The sequence below is a fragment of the Rosa rugosa genome, chromosome 4 (assembly GCF_958449725.1).
Source record: "Rosa rugosa chromosome 4, drRosRugo1.1, whole genome shotgun sequence".
Classification (NCBI taxonomy): domain Eukaryota; kingdom Viridiplantae; phylum Streptophyta; class Magnoliopsida; order Rosales; family Rosaceae; genus Rosa; species Rosa rugosa.
In genome coordinates, this window is record NC_084823.1 from 22,857,536 (window position 1) to 22,876,919 (window position 19,384).

The 19,384-nt window shown below is 37.2% G+C and overlaps 2 protein-coding genes across 8 annotated transcripts; both read right to left on the reverse strand.

The window, feature by feature from the left end:
• Nucleotides 1-83: 83 nt before the first annotated feature.
• Nucleotides 84-14,647, reverse strand: LOC133742740 (uncharacterized). Of its 7 annotated transcripts, none has more exons than XM_062170410.1 (15): nt 14,411-14,647; nt 13,166-13,330; nt 10,158-10,236; nt 9,987-10,037; nt 6,155-6,467; nt 5,882-6,056; nt 5,629-5,787; nt 4,581-4,674; nt 3,454-3,524; nt 3,110-3,214; nt 1,685-1,736; nt 1,336-1,384; nt 1,108-1,242; nt 457-576; nt 84-346 (listed from the first exon to the last, which is right to left on the reverse strand). In XM_062170410.1, the coding sequence occupies exons 5-15, from the start codon at nt 6,352-6,354 to the stop codon at nt 205-207; spliced, it is 1,302 nt and encodes a 433-aa protein (XP_062026394.1). In that variant the 5' UTR covers nt 6,355-6,467; nt 9,987-10,037; nt 10,158-10,236; nt 13,166-13,330; nt 14,411-14,647; the 3' UTR covers nt 84-204. The 7 variants fall into 7 exon arrangements, with proteins under 7 accessions (XP_062026394.1, XP_062026395.1, XP_062026398.1 ...); XM_062170411.1 differs by having other exon boundaries at nt 13,142-13,330; XM_062170414.1 differs by lacking the exon at nt 10,158-10,236.
• A 252-nt stretch (nt 14,648-14,899) lies between these two features.
• Nucleotides 14,900-16,550, reverse strand: LOC133744525 (uncharacterized). Its single transcript, XM_062172622.1, has 4 exons — nt 16,405-16,550; nt 16,151-16,309; nt 15,094-15,186; nt 14,900-15,013 (listed from the first exon to the last, which is right to left on the reverse strand). Exons 1-4 carry the CDS (start codon nt 16,525-16,527, stop codon nt 14,900-14,902), a joined length of 489 nt encoding a protein of 162 aa, XP_062028606.1. The 5' UTR covers nt 16,528-16,550.
• Between the last annotated feature and the right edge of the window lie 2,834 nt (nt 16,551-19,384).

Consider the following 19,384-nt stretch of genomic DNA (forward strand, 5'->3'; position numbering starts at 1 on the left):
CAGAAAGTACTGAAGAAGAGCCAAGAAAGTAAGAATCTTGAACTACACAACTCTTGGAATTTCTTGGGAATTACCAACAAGGATGAAAGGAAAGGTCATCAAATTGATTTGAAATTGATAATTATCTACATTTCACTACTAGCTCATCAATATAATCCAACTCTCTTCAGTATGTCTCCAAAATTACATAATGAAAACGTTAACTCACATGCAGGCAACAGCAGCTTCAGAAGCAAGATGATAATGCTTACTCTCGGAAAATTTCAGTCTGAATTGCTCAAAATTACCAGACTTAATTGCCTCCCTTACTGAGCGGAAGAAACTTAGATAGTGGTGAGTATTATGTCTGCAAATCAAAGAATAATATGATGATCATGAGGAAAAAATTAAAAAAAATTAAAAAATAATAATGCCGACTGTAAAACTATAATCGGAAGCAAATAAAGTAGCACATACATTTCAAGTAGAATCTGAGCTAGCATTTCATGAACATTGAGCAGGTGATTGATGTACGCTTTTGTATGATTCTGGCATGTGTAACATTTACAGTTTTGAGCAATTGGTGAAGTGTCTTTCCTGAAAAAAGAGGGTGAAAAAGAATGTCAAGATAACATCTCTTGCGAGCACTGTAATAGTTATTTTTGGATATAGTGGGCAATAAATGATTGCTAAATATTCTATGAATATGTTAGGTTGGACTTCACAAATTTATGTCACAAAATGCAAATGCTATTCCAACCCGCATTATCTCTAATAAACTTGGAACTAAATTAAAATAATAGCATTTGTTATCACCAAAGATAGCTTGGGCAATCTGTCGGGTTGCATTATGAAAAATAATTGAATTACAGGGATCTGTTACAACAAAGATATGTCATTGGTAAGGAGAACAAATCTAGAAAGGTTACTTAGCATTAGGTGATTCTTGGTAGAGGTTAGCTAAGCACACGGTAAAGTCAATCATGGATCTCTTCACGCATTGTTTATCCATGAGTTAAGGTCAAACTTGGGTTGCTATTAAACTATCAACCTGACATACAGAATATGAAACCAATACACTTGTGAATACTGTTAATGCAACAAGCATAAAGTGAAGTCATCAGTTACCTGTAAATTGTTGCTCTCAAATTAATCTTTGTTTGATCACTTCCTATATTAGTTAACTGAAAAGCAGAGACATTCTCAACACCATCTAGTGGGAAGGTAAGTGCAAAGCCTCCAACGGTAAGATGGTATATATACCTGCAACAGATTGATACATATTACCCGTTATGGAGAAGATACTAGCAAGGAGAGACATATGCCGAAATTGTTAGAAAAGAATGAGCAACTTACGTAGAGTCAAAGATATCAATTCCTGCAGCAACACCCTGCAAGACCTCCTCTGCCAGAAATAAGAAAAAGAATAAGTTCATTTGCCAAAAATATGTTATTTAAACCATGTATTTCAGATATTATAAAGATGGAAATAACCCCCTTTGATGTATTGTCCAAACAATTGCAAAACTACAATATATTACCATATGAAAGATCACAGAATGAATACTATCACTCATGCAAATACTACACGAATATGTTTAGCTAAAAGATATATTTTCTATTGAAGCCATAAAATTTTCTCAGAAGTTATGTGTTACCAGGGATTGAAAAGACCAATTTATGGTAAATTTGGTACACCTATTACCTGGAAGTCCAAGCCCACTGACCAAGCGTGGTTTCTCCTCTTCTAAAATATCCTGAACATATTCTAGCATTATTAGATATCAAAAATGATAAAAGAAAATAAAATCGTTTCTTTTATCGACTCAGCTAAGAAGACAGAAGATAGAACTAATAATGAACAACATTACTGTAACAATCAATTTAAGTAACTTCAAACTGTTGTTGAAGAATCAGCTTAATTTTGGTAGTGTAGTTGTTAGTAACAGAACAGAAACTTGTACAGTAGCCAGTGTGCTCCTTAGAAAGTCCAACTACCAAATTACTATCACGCCAAGACCCAAAAAGATGAAACTTGATGTGATGGTAGTTTGAGAATTAAACTTGTGGACGCTGAAAATCCACCATGTTTATTTAACCATATTTTGGCTTATATAACATCTCTGTGAATAAATAACTTGTGGGGGCGCGACTCACTCAATTGTGCATTGAGGTTTAATCCTCAAGTAATTCTTTCATTGGTATTGTCACTATATTGATTCAAAAAAATTAGGAACATCTATACTATACGATGCACTCTAATATTTTAGTTATGGTTGAAGATGACATCTTTATTATTTTTGTTTGGAACACTGAATAAAAATCTTCATTTTAGGAGTGTTAATTTTTAATTTTTTCAAAGAAAGAAACAAATTATATTCATTAAAAAGAAAATAAAAAAACTGATACAATAAAAGTGGACAAGTAGTCCACAAGCAACAAGGTAGGAAAACAACAAAAGCCATGAAAATACACCAAACACACTTGCAGACAAAGCACCCAAAGAACCCTATGCTTTACTACATCTCCCCTCCAGACAAGCAAACTGAGAGAAATGCTATACTCTCTAAATTCAGCTGAAACAGAAGCCCATAGAGCTGTCAAAAACTTCACCTTAATCCAACGCTCCTACAACCCATAAAAATTCTTCTATTTCTTTCCATCCAAAGCACCCACATGACATCTAGCACATTGCAACCTGTTCGGAAGCCATTATTACTGGCGCTTAAAAGAGCAAGACTCCCTGCTGGGATCTTCCAACTCAACCCCTCTATAAACACCCTCTCCCAAAAATGAGAAACAACTTCACACTGCACAAAAACATGATCTATACACTCCTGTAGATGATTTCATACTCCTGTTTTGTGCAATCGCATTCCTCCCTTTTTATTCTTTGACATTGAAAAGATGAAAGGCGGATGAAAAGTATAAATATATGAGGGGAGGCATGCTAATCTAATGTACAAGAAGGGAATGTGAAATTTATCATCCAATTATGTCAATTGTCAAATGATTATGCTATAGAAACATCTACATCAAACCCCTGAAAGGGGTGAACCAAATTCCCCTAAAAGAACCATAAACAAATTATAGTATAGCGTTGTTTCCTAGTGATATGATACATTAATACCTTTTGACCAGATAATAGCTGTTTGACCTCAAGTGCCAACCGAATATTACACATGGATCTCCCTCCCTCCCTCTCTCTATGAGAAGAGAAGAGAAAGTGTAAACCCTGACAACAAATATTGACCTCTATCACCAACACTCATTCGACTCATTCGTCCAGCCTAACACATTTATGCAAGGACAAGACTCGATTCATATTAAAATATAACTAAGTTGCTTAACCACTGATCTTCAAAGATTACGAATGTCATTTAAGTGTCTTCAAATATGACAAATGGAAATGCTGCTACTAAAACAAGGAATGTAACTCACTGATCAAGTCTAGAAATAAATGTTGTGACTTACAGTAACAGCATTAAGGAGAGCAGGGCGCTCATCCATGCTCTCTCCAAGCCCAAAACCTCCAATCCAATAGCCTGCACAAAGATGTATTTCTTATCATCTAAAAGTTTAACAATACCACAAATGAAATAGTAATGATAATAATACACCGGTACATCAAAACGAATACATCAAATATTAGGACGACGAATGCAACAACATCCATTGACTTGGATTTTTGACATTTAATCGGTGTAAAGCTTTAGGAGTCAGAGCAGAGAAACTATAGTTTATCCTGTTGTATTTCGTAACATATAACAAATCTCTCTCTCTCCCTCTCTGAAATGAAGTTTTATGATAAGTTTCATGAGTTTTAAAATCCATGTAAGGATGATATGCTTTGGTGCATACTTTCTAAGAAATCAGGTGAACTTGCTCCAACATTTGAATTAATTCATTACTATATAGGCCAAATAGACTGAGCTGGTGATAACATGCATGTACGAGACGGAAGATACACTTAAATCCCATTCATGATGGTTCTATAACAATGACATCAATCTCTTATCGGCAGGAGTAAAGAATGTTTATCTTTAAGTAGTTAGTAGTGAACATTTTATTCTACCGTTTTTTAGTGGAATAGTACATTCAGAAGTAGATCTTGAAATAAAGTGCAAGCGCAAAGGTGAAGAAGAGAACGTGAAGAGGTCGAAACAGTATATTAACTGTTGCAGATCAATATTAAGGAAAAAAAAAGTAAACAAAAAAAAAATGTTGTAGTTTATGTAATGGAACAACTGCGATACTCCCCAAGACAGAAAACAAATCTGACCATAATACAAAAATGCTTTTCAGCTTGTACTATGGTTATATTTAATATCTCTCAAAATCCATGAAACCCAAAACACATGATCCACACTCTTACTATGATGTAAACACTAAGAAAGTAAAATTTGATAAGCTACAATGACAACTAAAATTTTGTAATACAGTAACAAGAAGATTGAACATTTATACCTATGGAAGTATTAGACCAAAATTATATCCAATTGACCAACTGTCCAGTGTTTAGAAGAAAATAATCAAAAGTACAAAGGGAGCATATGCATACATCTTTTTTCAGAAGAAAATAATAGAAAACTGCAGTTAACCTGATACACTTCGGCTAGCCACCTCTTGCGCACATCGCTCACGTTCTTGAACAGAAGATCCTCCAACAATAGATCCAAAAACAGATCCACCTGCCTATATTTTGAATGATTAGTATATGTCCATCATTTAATTTAAACAAAAAAGAGTAAACTCAGTTTAATTTCACTTCAAACCCTACTAATAAAGTTGAACCATTACAGCATCAAGACATCAGTCACATTAAAACTCTAAAGAAACTAACAATCAAAATTAAAGAAGAACTACCCTTGCAAAGTTATTCACAACTAAACTGACTGTTTTTCTGAGGCAAAAATTAAACTGAAAACCAACAACCTCCACAATGTCTTCAAAGGTACTAGAGGACACAATGAAATATCTATAAAATCCATAAAAGCAAAGCACAATATAAAGTTAAGCTTGATATCAGAGACTACATTTCAATGGCAAAAAGCGCATTCATGGTAACTGTGTACCAATATCAAGACCTACTTTATTTGGGGTCGGAGAGTGATATTCACAGTATATGGTGACAAAAATTCTACTACTACTTTTTTACAAGGTCAGTTTATCAGGCCAATACGTATTATTTGGAAATTGATTATTTGATACCATCATATAAGCTGTTCATAACAAGCATCTAGGTAATATAGTAATCATGAGTTTATTTGGCAATTATATGCTGTAACAACTTGTAATAACCATTCTAGACATGAACATCAATTATTGGAAAGGTAAAGGTGGCAGCAACATAACTCGTACTAGAAGTAAACATTCTTGATCAACTATTCATTTAGGTAGCTTTCTTGATGCAAATAAATGAAGATGTACTCCTCGATAACTTGCTGAGGATACAAACATCATGTGAACTTAGTTGTCAACTCACATTCATCAAACAAAAGTGTCCAACATATTCTAGCTTCTAAGTAACAACTTTTACAATACTAGGTCTTCTAGTGATACCTCTTACAAATAATACATATTATATGCAATTAATGTTAGTCCTCTCTAAAGTATGTGTTTGATAATAGCACAAGTGTATTTTTTTACCCGATTTAGCTGAATGCATTCGTCGAGCCATCTTACAGTTCGATCAACAGAGGTCTTGTTCCTCTTATCAGACACCCATGCAGGAACTTCATCCGCCAAAGCGGTCCATATATTAGGCTTTAACGAAAAAATCAATTCAACATACTCTACAGGCTTAACCTACAAACACATAAAAACCGCTGTAAATTCACTACATTAACACAAAAACAAATTAAGAGTACATGGAAACCAATATGTTCATGAGGGCACTTACCAAACTGCGACCACAGGGAGTCTCGAAAGATGCTCCCAATTTATTGGTGCTATTACATTCTGGGAGGCATTGAATAGAATCTCTCGGAATGGCTACGAATCCGTGGTCCGGCAAACCCAGCATCTTATGCAATCCTCCTATTTTTGATATTGTCTGAGGTGAGATGCCTTCTAGGCTGCCAGAATGGTAAAAATGTTAAGTTTGTTGTCAGAACCCAATTCAGAAACATTTAGAATGCAATTTTAGAAAAGGGTGGAGAGTAGAAGTACTTACAAGTGAAGGGAGCTAAGATGGAGGAGATGAGAGTCGGGGGAAGGAAGAGAAGGGAGAAGGTCAGGGGGTATGAAAAGGGGCAGGCCCTTTCGGGTAGAGAGGAGAAGAGCAGGAGTCTCTATTGGGTTCGGGCAGCTGCCCAGCTGGAGTACCCCAGCCCGTGCTCTTCCACTGCTCCATGCCTTCACTGCGAATTTCATGGTTCTGTGTTGTTTGGCCAGAGATAAAAGGAGTCGGAAAGAACGAGAAAGAGAGAGAGTAGCGGTAGAGGGGTTTAGGCAGGGTTTTGATTGGGTTACTTTCTATGGTCTCCCTGAAAAGAAACAAAAAATAATGAAAAAAAATTACTATAATACTACTTTATTTGGGTGTGTTAATAACAATTTACAAAAAAATAAAGATTGATGTTCGAGTGTTATTAATAATAATTTTTTAAAAACCCGTATCTTGAGAGAATGAGGTTGAATTTTACTGCAGATGCGATCGTGGAAGTCGGTCACCCATTGCAAGCTGGTAGAGTTTGGGATAATCGATTACCATTAACGACTCTACCGTCGTATAATTTCGATCTGTTTGCTTTTAGATGCCCAAGAGGCTTTTATTTTTGGTTTTGTAATAGTCTTTTCTAAAAAAAATGATAATCTTATATATTTTTTGGTTTGTTACTTGCTAGATTTGTTTTGTAGATAAAGAGTTAGGTTTCAAAATGATGAAAGACTTTTGTAGGAACAACAACAATTTAGAATTTAATTAAATCATCGGTTCTTGCACAGGTTAGTTATAAGTATATAACCAAAGTTCGATATAAAAAAATAGATTGTGTTGATATAATAAGGGGTCCTTGACCAAAAGCCCCAAAATGAGCCAAAGTTATCTCACTTACCCCAGCAACAGATTTTTATTCCCCACTACCTAATTTAACTTAAAAAAACAATTTTACCCTCAGTTAAATTAATAAATTACACCCCATATGCCATCGAGCTCTCTCTCCTCTCTCCCCTCCGATCTAACTCTCTCTTATCTCTCTCTCTCCTCTCCGATCTGACTCTCTCTCTCAGCCGGCGATGGTCGAACTCTCGATCAGAGCCTCAAAACAGCGCTGCCTAGCTTCAGACTATCGATCAGAGCCTCAAAACAGCACCGCCTACCCTCGGACTCCAGATCAGAGCCTCAAAACAGCGTCGCCTAGCCTCGGAGATACCTCGACGAAGTCTCTGAGATCGTCGATGGAGAGGCCGAACTTCCGATCGATCTGAACGTCGTCGTCGTCCTCTCCCTCTCCCTCTCCCTCTCCCTCTCCCTCTCTCTCCCTCTCTCTCCCTCTCTCTCTCTCCCTCTCTCTCTCTCCCTCTCTCTCTCTCTCTCTCTCTCTCTCCCTCTCCCTCTCCCTCTCCCTCTCTCCCTCTCTCTCTCTCTCTCTCTCTCTCTCCCTCTCCCTCTCCCTCCCTCCCTCCAGCACGAAGCCTCTCTATCTCTATCTTGCAGATTCCAACGATCCAACGAATGTCGTGATCTGCATCTCACCGGTCTCGACAATCCGGTTTCGATCGACCTATTGGGACCAAAACAGCAAATGAGGCTTTGCAACCGGCGACGGGTCTGCAACCGGAGAAAACCGGTGATCGAAGAAAGGTTGAGAGTTGGGTGCCCAAATTTTTTTATTTTATTTTTTTTAAGTAATGGGGCAAAAAGAAAGGAAAAAAAAAAGTTTTGAATGTCTATTGGGGCAATAGATGTTTTTTCCTGGTAAATGGGGGCAGAAGGCTCAGAAGAAAGAAAAATGAAAAAAAAATGTTCTATTGGGGCAATAGACGTCTGTTGAAGCGTCTATTGCGGGGCAATAGACGTTTTGAATTGATGTAATCTTCTCATTTTTTTTATTTAATCAAAGTTTATTTGTCTAAATTTAAAGAGATTGATTCCCATTCCTGCGACTGAAAGTTCTGTTGGGAGGCAATAGACGTCTATTGGGGGCAATAAACATTTCCGGTGAGGTTTTCAGAAAAGTCCGGTGGGCGGCGGCCGACGACCGGATTCCGGCGAAGTCCCTAATGGTTTCTCTCTCTTCCATTCTCTCTCTCTCTCTCTAAGTAAACAAAGGGGTGGGGTAAAATGGTATTAAAAAAAAATCTTAATGGGGTATTAAGGAAGACCTCCTTAGAGTGTTTTAGGTAAGAGGGAATTAAAAAATATTAATGGGGTAAGTGAGAAAAAAATCTCTAGAAATTGGGTAAATGGACAAAAAGTCAAAAACCCTATAATAAGATCTCGTTTGGTTCACGGAAAGGAAATCAATTCTTTAAGAAATCCTATGGCAAAGGAAAATAAACTTCCCTCTAACTTTCTTTTCCGCGGTTTGGAAAAGTTGGGAAAGTAAGGAAATCAATTCCTTAAGCATTATACGCATAGATTGATTTTTCTATGAATTGCTAACCTAAATGCAAGTTATTTTGAACCAACAATGAATCAAGTATGTCTAATTATGTGAACAACTTACTTCATTAAATGTCAATAGCATGAAGATTCTCTAAATTTCTATTACTTTACAATAGATTTTATTTTGTTACTTGGTCCATAATAGAGGTATATATAGATTACTGTAACTAAGAACTTGTTGTCACAAATTTTTATCGGCCAACAAGAAATTCTAAAGATTGGAAGTTCAAAATCAGGTAATTTGACACGCTTGAGCTTGTAAGACCTAGCCACAAGTTTGCACATCAGCTAGGGTTCGGAAAAACTAAGGTTTCTCTAGTCCTCTTTCGGAATTTTCCATCTACCATCGATGGCTGCGAGATTGTCTACAGCGCTGGCTCTAACAAATGAGGTCATCGTGGATCTGGAGGAGATGGGTTCGGCAGCCATTACTGCATCCTCATTTTACTTGGTGGGAAGGGTTTTGACCTGAAAGGCTGGAGATGATAAGGGGCATCCTTGAACGCTAGTGGTGGTTTGGGGGTTGAATGATTGATCATCGTCCATGAAGATGGACATTTTTTGTTCAAGTTCAAACTGAGGAAGGAGTGCAACCGTATTCTTCATGATAGACCTAGGTATTACAATGGTCGAATATTGTTGCTGGGAGAGTTGATGGACTTGAGGAGATGGCGATGGTACTGCTGCAGTTCATGAAAACCTAGGTGGTGGTAAGGAGGTTACTGACGCGATTGAGGACGGAGGGATCCTTGATGATGTTGGGAGCCTCGATGGGTCGCTATCTCTGAGTGGACCAGTTTGTTTTACAGAGAGGGGAGGCTGAGCAGCGGTTCCGGGTCATGGTGGACGTTCAACGGCGGTTGTGGACCACGCAGTCTTTCCGCTTTGCCTTTACGATGACGATGGAGGTCGAGTTGCACTGTGAGAAAGTCAAAGGACGATGCAAGGCTTGAGGATGATTCAACCATGGCTCTGATGGTTGTGGTTAATTTCTGATGAAGCAAGCTGCGGTAGTGCAGCATTTAGTAATGTCGACGCCAGTGTTGAGAGCGGGAAATTGTGTGGGACAGGTTAGTGGTAAAAGGGTCAGCAACGAAGCTAGAGCATAGAAAAGAAGTAGGATAATCATTTACAGAAAACTTATGATAAAAGGGATTAAAAGCTATTATAATCTATAACAGTCATCCAACTTGTTTTTAGAAACTGAGACCGGCACAGTTTGGTTAGTCGAATGACTGTTCTGCTTCAATGAATTTGATTTTCAAGGCTGTATGTTGTTCTTATTGAAAATTTGATTTTGTAGGCCCTCCATGTGGCAAACATTGGTAACTTAGCATTTATCATAGTCAGAAATGGTGCTGTTTTTAAGAGATCAATGATTCATGATGGAACTCACCTGCCTTCCTGCCCGAGCAAGAAGAGTAAACTTCCGGTTGATGGCTGGTGACTGAGGTAAAAAAGCAAGACAAAGTTAGAGTAAGAAAGTGTAGTAACACTTTGAAACCATTTTTGAAAGCAAAATGAAGATAGTAGAGAAAGTTGATAGATTTAGCTGAAAGGAACTAACATTAGAAAGCCAAAGCAGCAGGTCCTGGGAAACCACCCTTTTCTCAAACCCTTGGTGAGTGATTCCTAATTCATCTATTCTGGACATATCACATACGGTAGCAAGTATTAAATATCAGGTATATAAACTCAAAAAGACCATCAGCTAGCAAGTTCCTTATACACACCACAGATCATATTCTATACCAAAAACGCTTAACTTAATCATTTAGTAAAGAGAAATTAGGGAATCAACTTTTATCACTGGATGCCCATGTATGGCAGCCTTGGCAGGACTTGGATTTGATGACCCAAAAGAATATTTGTGCAATATATGGCAGAACCAAAAATTAGAATAAGTGGGGTCTGGAAAAAGAACATTCAGACTCCCATAGACAACGTGCACATTTACAAAAAACTGAAAAGTATAAACCTCTCTTATAGCCCTGGTATGACTTTGAGACATAATGTAAGGCCACTTTCAGACCTCACCTAAATGACTTTATTTCTCTGTTTTCAAATACCCAATGATAGTGTCTTTACATAGAGCCACTTTCAAACCTAGACAACATGGAACAATAAAACCATGAGCCTAACCATTCCGACTAACCCCTTGTTGGTCCCAAGTCATAACTCCTAAATGGCACTTTACAGTAACAGCACAATCCTTGAAGTCAACTAATATGTGATTTTTCCTAAAATTCTAACTTCCACCGACATCCCCATATTCTATTACAGTTCCTTGGACTAATTTTAATTTGTTGCACTATTTGCAGGCAGTAATGATGCAAGGTTTCATTTATAATATTCCCAGCTGATCTATAATCTCAACAACAATATCACTCCAACCAGTCCTTGGAAACATATGAATTCCCCAGAAACAAATAGGATGTTTTCATGCTCAAAATGCGAACTTAATTGAAATTGACAATTCAGGACATCTAAACTTTATCTAATATGAAGCAAACGCAGAGGAGGCCTGGACTACTTTTGTAAGTACTATCGCCAAGATACTAAATCTGGACCTAAACTGCATGCTTCATTTATACCCGTTCATCGCGCGGACTTGAATATTAGATATACGAAGACAATTCAGAGCCCACTTAGAGCAAGTTCACCCGTTGGGTCACCGGGTCACCTACTATTCACTACTTTTTGGTGTATATTTTCATTCTCTGGGTCACGAAATACACTATGCCCGTGACCCAGGACACGAAATACACTGTGCAGGTCACCATGGTGACCCAGAACACTGTACAGGGTGACCCAGGGCACGAAATACTCTGTGCTCGTGACCCAGAGGGTGAAATTAACACTAAAAAATAGTGAATAGTGGGTGACCTGGTGACCCAACGGGTGAACTTGCTCTTACAGTCACAGTCTGTCTTGTTCTCCTACCCTAAGTCGCTTAGAGCTGCTTCTTCCTCCATCACAATTATTTCTCTGGTTGGAATTCATATTAATCACAAATTTAGAAGCAGAAATGAAGTCAAGAAATAGGGAGAGGGGAAAAAAAAAACCATTAAAGTGATTCCATTACACATTTTTGACAAATGAATGACATGAGTATTTGGATAACAGAAGTCATTCAACTAACCAAACTTAGTGTTTCTTCCTTTTGAGAAGGGAACTATTATGAAGTAAGGAGACCTCATAATCTGTCTGAGATAACTGTAATTCTATTGGTATGAAGTATATATCGAGTAGTGTCAACAAATCATACTCATAAGTATTGTCTGCAACTAACTGTAATAATAACTATCCTGAAGCAACAAACAGTTAACATCTATACGTAAACAGCACCATCAAAAATGGTCCCAACACCCAGGAAAATTAAAAACTTTCACTCTAGACATTCAACTCTCCACACTGTTCCATTTAGTTCCAAGCAAGAAAGCATCAAATTCTTCAATACCCAATTCAAGCTTCAAAATTTCACCCTACTCCTCTGTTCTATCAGCAACAAAACATACCCAATATCCAAATAACACACAACAACAGCAAAACACATCACATCAAATCGTGAAAACAAAAAATAAGAACACCCAAAAAAGGCTAAAAGAATTGAACCTGAAGAATTAACTCCAAATTGGTAGAGATCCTGAGTAACAGAACGGGGAGCCTCCTGAATACTATTCCCACTCTCAAACCGCTCCATATCCTCCTACACTCTTCTAGTACCAATATCTAACCAGGAACACAAAAACAGAGCAGAACCCAGTAGCTAAAATTCCCAAAACCAATCAAGGGTTGAATCCCAGAAAGCAAAACCCTTAAAGCTGAAATCTCCCCTAATCACAATTCACACTAGCCAATTAAAATTGCAGAACAAATTTCTCTGAAACTGTAAGTAGGAATCTATGCCTTAGATTTATAAGCTAACCCACAGTAGACTGGTGAAACATCAAATGAAAAACTCTATACACAATCAATCAACCCCAATATCGTTGATAAAGGAAAAAGAGGGAGAGCCATTCAAACATATTAAATAACAAACTCTAAATGCATATCTTATAGCAACAACAGAAAACAAAGACAAAAGGCATCGATTTTTTTGCATCAAAACCATATCAGTAAAGAAAACCAATGAAATGAAATGGAAATCAAAGAGGCCAAAATGACGATGAATAACCAAAAAATCTAGCAATCCATTACACAATACATTCCGTCGATGTTAAACCTTTCAAAATCCACAACCAGTGACTTATCGAAACGAAACCTCTCCTTCTCTTCTCTTGATCCCAACGACCTCTATCGCCTTGCCCAAATCCTCACACTCTTGTATTGTAAAACGGCAGAGAATCACAAAAAACACCAAACACCCTTATCACCGAAATCATGAACAATGAAGCAAAAAACCAAACCCTTATTCTCAATTTCCACAATCGACGATCAATGTCACCAAAAAACAAAACAATGGAAAACCCCAATGTCCATCCAAAGACCCCAACTTTAAACAAAACCCACATTAATCAAGACAATATTCAGATCCAGATGCAACCAGACCTGAGAATTAGGCGAGACAATTACCGGAGCTTAAAATTATCAGATAATCACTTTAGGGATTCGCCTCCGATCTATCTCTCTAGTCTCTACCTCCTCCTCGTGCAAAGCAAATAAACACAACCGATCTCTCGATCGCTCTAGCAGATTATCCCGCGCGATGCCGCGGGTTTGTTTATTTGCTGCGGTACCCTACAAAGATAATCAAAGATATTCCAATATTAAAAACAGCATGGTCAATGTATTTGCCAATCGAGAAAGCAGGGAATGAGTAAAGACATAAAGTTTCAAACGATGAAAACATAAAACTGAAATAAGAGTTTACGGTAAATAGATGTAAATAAGAACTGTAAACCTTGGTTTGATATAATTATAAGTGTGGAAGTTATGATAAAGTTCTGACACCATTTTTTTTACCTCAACAGAAAAGTCATCAGTCAATTTTAGCGAAAATATATTTTCAATACCAGCTTGTACAGAGATTTTGATAAAAGTATGGAAGTTTGATTTTCATAGCTGAAGTATCGTCCTTTCTGGAATTTATAACAGGTGAGTGCTTGTTTTGAAATTTAGTTAAAGATGAAGCTGCTGCTGTTGCATTAGTGATGCTTCAGTTCAATAGAGGTACTACTACATGCTACCACAGACCAGATTAGTAAAATAAAAAAGGGTTAAAACTCAAATCTGCTTTACTTTTCTAATGTTTCCATTGAGCTACTACCATAACCGTTTACGTTTTCAACAACATTGTCAACTATCACAGGGGTGGAGAGGAGAAAAACTCGGGAAAAACATGACCATTAACTAAAGAACAAAAAAAAAATGAATAAGATGAAATTCCCTTCTCACAATGGTTAATACCAAGAATTATTTCAAATACAAATTCTCAAAACTTAGATCGCGCTATAAAATTAAAGCCATAAACAACCATCAGTTAACAACATATCGTACTGCGGATTTTTCTATTCTCATACGATGATGTTGATGTTCTACTATGATGTACCTGTATGAATAATAGAATGGACGAAGCAAAGAATAAAATTGAGAAAAGAAAAAAAAAACCCAGAAATTAGATCCAATCTAACATGAAAATTCATAAACACATAATATGAAGCACGCCCAAGTCTCTGAATTACCCAGACCCAGGAAATCACCAATCACACAGGAAAAAAAAAAATCACAAAACGTAGCAAGGAATTCAAGAAAACTAACATAATCTAACTATACTATACCCAAGTATCAATACACAAAACGAAGCAAAGAATTCATTACCTGATTGAGTGATTGTTGTGAAGTCTGATGAACCTGCAAAATTAAGAGAGCAGTGGGAGTTGGAGAACGGTCAGGAGGATCAATTGATTTCTGGAGTTTTGTAGCTTCACCGTCAAATTAATCTATTTGCCAAGTTTCTCTCTTTCTCTATGTAGAGTTGAGAGCGAGAGCTGCAGTTGCTGCTGTTCGGTTTAGGAGGAGGCAGAAGCCAGAAAGGAGAAAGGAGGAAGAGAGAGAGAGAGAGAGAGAGAGAGAGGTGAATGGCAGAGTTGCAAAAAGTTATAAACGAAGGGCAAAATAGTCTTTTCAAATTCCCAGTGAACAGCCCTACAGTGCCACTCACGTTTAGTATCTTCTAGTAAATTTGAAGTGAGGGCAAAAGCGGCACTCCACTTCGAGAGCGAAAGTATTGTTAAATGAAGAGGAGAAATAAAACACCAACGCAACAATTTTAGTAAATTGCGAACAACGACGCAGAAAATGCTCAAGTCATTGGCCGCCAAAAGTTCCCTCCACCTCTATCTCCACCAAAACCAAAACCCAAAAACCCTCCACCTCCTCCGCCACCTCACCACCCTCAATGCCTTCCCTCCCCAAACCCCGCTGTGGCCCCCACAAAAGTACAAATGGAGCATATGCACACATCTTTTTTTAGAAGAAAATAATAGAAAACTGCAGTTAACCTGATACACTTCGGCTAGCCACAAGAGCGCACATCGCTCACGTTCTTGAACAGAAGATCCTCCAACAATAGATCCAAAAACAGATCCACCTGCCTATATTTTGAATGATTAGTATATGTCCATCATTTAATTTAAACAAAAAAGAGTAAACTCAGTTTAATTTCACTTCAAACCCTACTAATAAAGTTGAACCATTACAGCATCAAGACATTAGTCACATTAAAACTCTAAAGAAACTAACAATCAAAATTAAAGGAGAACTACCCTGGCAAAGTTATTCACAACTAAACTGACTATTTTTCTGAGGCAAAAATTAAACTGAAAACCAACAACCTCCACAATGTCTTCAAAGGTACTAGAGGACACAATGAAATATCTACAAAATCCATATCAAGCAAAGCACAATATATATAAAGTTAAGCTTGATATCAGAGACTACATTTCAATGGCAAAAAGCGCATTCATGGTAACTGTGTACCAATATCAAGACCTACTTTCTTTGGGGTCGGAGAGTGATATTCACAGTATATGGTGACAAAAATTCTACTACTACTTTTTTACAAGGTTAGTTTATCAGGCCAATACGTATTATTTGGAAATTGATTATTTGATACCATCATATAAGTTGTTCATAACAAGCATCTAGGTAATATTGTAATCATGATCGAGTTTATTTGGCAATTATACGCTGTAACAACTTGTAATAACCATTCCAGACATGAACATCAATTATTGGAAAGGTAAAGGTGGCAGCAACATAACTCGTAATAGAAGTAAACATTCTTGATCAACTATTCATTTAGGTAGCTTTCTTGATGCAAATGAATGAAGATGTACTCCTCGATAACTTGCTGAGGATACAAACATCATGTGAAATTAGTTGTCAACTCACATTCATCAAACAAAAGTGTCCAACATATTCTAGCTTCTAAGTAACAACTTTTACAATACTAGGTCTTCTAGTGATACATCTTGCAAATAATACATATTATATGCAATTAATGTTACTCCTCTCTAAAGTATGTGTTTGATAATAGCACAATAGTGTATTTTTTACCCGATTTAGCTTAATGCATTCGTCGAGCCATCTTACAGTTCGATCAACCGAGGTCTTGTTCCTCTTATCAGACACCCATGCAGGAACTTCATCCGCCAAAGCGGTCCATATATTAGGCTTTAACGAAAAAATCAATTCAACATACTCTACAGGCTTAACCTACAAACACATAAAAACCAATTGTAAATTCACTACATTAACACAAAAACAAATTAAGAGTACATGGAAACCAATATGTTCATGAGGGCACTTACCAAACTGTGACCATAGGGAGTCTCGAAAGATGCTCCCAATTTATTGGTGCTGTTACATTCTGGGAGACATTGAATAGAATCTCTCGGAATGGCTACGAATCCGTGGTCCGGCAAACCTAGCATCTTATGCAATCCTCCTATTTTCGATATTGCACTACGCCAATAATATGATCAGACGACAGTTTTTCACTGTCGTCTGATACCCCTCTTTGATGTTGACTGAGTGAGTGTCGTCTGATAGAGGTATCAGACAACAGCGAGATTCTGTCGTCTGAAGAAAATTTGGACAAGAGCAAGAACTAACAAAGCTGTTGTCTGAACACCAGAAAAGATAATAGACAACTTAAAATAGCTATTGTCCAAAGTGAATTAAGTCAGCAGAATCTAAAGAAAAGGAACTTCTGAGGTCATTAAGACAACATAACTTATAGTGTAACATTGTCTGTTAAAGTTTCACACTATTTTTCTCATAGTAAACTCTTGTGTGTTGTTTAATCAGACAACAGCTTTCTGGGTTTTGCAGTTATTGAAGTTTATTTCCAACCATAGTTTTCCTAGTATGATGTACTAGTTAATGAAGTGAGACAATAGTTTCTTTGTACTCTTTGTTGTTTTCATTTGTTTCACACAACAGAATATGTACCTTTGTCATTGTGTTTTACAATGTTGGGCAATAGAACCAGTTTAAAAGATATTGTTGTTATGTTGTACAGACAACAGTTTTTTCATTTGATTTTTTTGGTGCTCAATTGTAAGACAATGGTTTTCTGGTGAAATTGCATTGTCTAAGATTGGATAATATATAAGACATACATTCTAGATATTGCATCTAACAAAAACTTATCAATCAATGCATCCACAAACACATCCAATATTGATGCCAAAAGATTTCCATTAATTCCAACAAGATCTACAATATTCCATTAGCAGTATTCATTCCAATAACATCAACACAGTATTCATCCAGAAAACTCCATTATGCATTGATGGTACAGTTTAACCACAACTAATTGAAGCTTGAGGCAATGCAGGGAGGATTCGAGATGGATTTGTAGCAGGAACTGGTTCTATATACATCTGCACAGCTGCAATTTCCTTTGTCTTGGAGGTTTGTGGTTGGTGACATTCACAGTTTTAGGAGGCCTATAGCAGCTGCAAGCTTTAATCCATCAAGGGAAAGATTAAGATATCAAATGTTTTCAAGTCAACATTGAAGTAACTGATATGTAAACATAAAGTAGACTAGATAGAAAGGATGTCTTAGGAACAGGTTTTGCAAACTTTAGCTAGAAGAACTTTTTGTCTCTATACTGGAATTATACTCAAATGGCTAGCTAAATAACACAAAGGAATCAATAGCATGTTACTACACAATAATAGGTCGAATGATTCTTAGAGTGCATGACTTTCATTTTCTTTACCCTCCAAAAACAGAGGTATTTTTTCAGAAATCATCTTAGCTTAAATAACGGATGAACTTCAAATGTTCCACAAAGCCAACAGACTAAAGAGGACCAGCTGTTGAAATTTTGTTTCTATATAGTAGAGAAAAATCCAACAACATGTAGGGACCCTTCCCACTCCTTTCTATTTGTTCTTACCCTTAACTAGAAGTAAACCAAAATGAAGTTGCGAAACTAGCTACGGAACCAGAAGAGCTCAAACCTAATTTCAAACATCCATAGAAAATCAAGAATGATTCTTTCGCCACAGAACAAATTACAGAGCTAAAAAGTAAGAACCAGTCAAGGAGCTCACCTTGTGTTTGATACAATGCCTCAGTCAACGAGCAAAGCCTCCCTTGATCAATGGCCGAATCTCCGGCCAAAGATGAAACCAAACGCCTTCGGCACTGCGTTAAAACACATTAATAAACTGAAATTGATGAAGAAAATGGATTAAAGAGGTGAGCTCACCCGTGCTTACCAGGCCTAGCAAGCTAGAAGAGTAGTAAAATCTTCAAATACTTGAATAATTTCAAGCACAAGATGCCCAGAAAGAAAAGCACAAATTCATAACCACTCTCCTCTGCTTTAGTACTCAAACTAATCCATTCAAGATCCACAGGACCTCCAAATTCAGAAAACGCAAATCAAAATCCATAATCTTTAGAATTGAAGCTTCTTGACAAAGAGAAGAGTTCAAAGCTTACTGAATCAAAGCGATGACGGAGGTATTGCGAGATGGTGGCCAGAAACTAAAGAAGGCTAGGGAGCAGCAGCGTCGCGGATTGGAGGATTGCGTGCAAAGGCAGGAGTGGGTGCACGACGATGCTGGCCATGGGTTTTGATCGGATTGAGTTGCTGGTTCGATTGGTGGTGGCGGTGTAGTGCATTGGTGACCGAAAATAGTTTCCTCAAACGATGGCAAGGAGAAGTGGAAGGAGAGAGGAGAGAATTAGCCGTGCGGCTAAGGAAGAGAGAGAGTGTGCTGGGTTTCTAGGGTTAGTTCCTTTAAATACTAGTCAACATCAAAGTAAAATTTGGTCGAACGGAGGGAAAGGGTGAAAATTTAAAATTTGGCTAAGTGTTAAATTTAACTTGGGCGTGCCAACATTTTGAACTCTACAACTCATACAACATCAATTTAAGTACATTGTTTGAAAGAGAGTGGCACAATGAACAACTAAAAACTGTTGTGTGAATCAAACAATCAGACGACATATTTTTCAACCATTGTATTAATAGTAATTGCACAATAGCAATGTAATAAGAGTTTTCTGAGTAAATTTATTCAGACGACATCAAATTTCAACCATTGTCTGAATAACAATGAAACAACATCAACATTTATTATGTTGTCTGAAACTAGCTATTTAGACAACACCAACCTGAAAATCTGTTGTCCCTTTAAGAAATGCGGACAACATCACACCTATTTTACAATAACTGTTGTATGATTGAATCATACATAATAGAATAATTCTTGCTGTCGTCTGAATTTTTCAGACGACAGAAAAAATGTGCGCAGTTGTCTGATG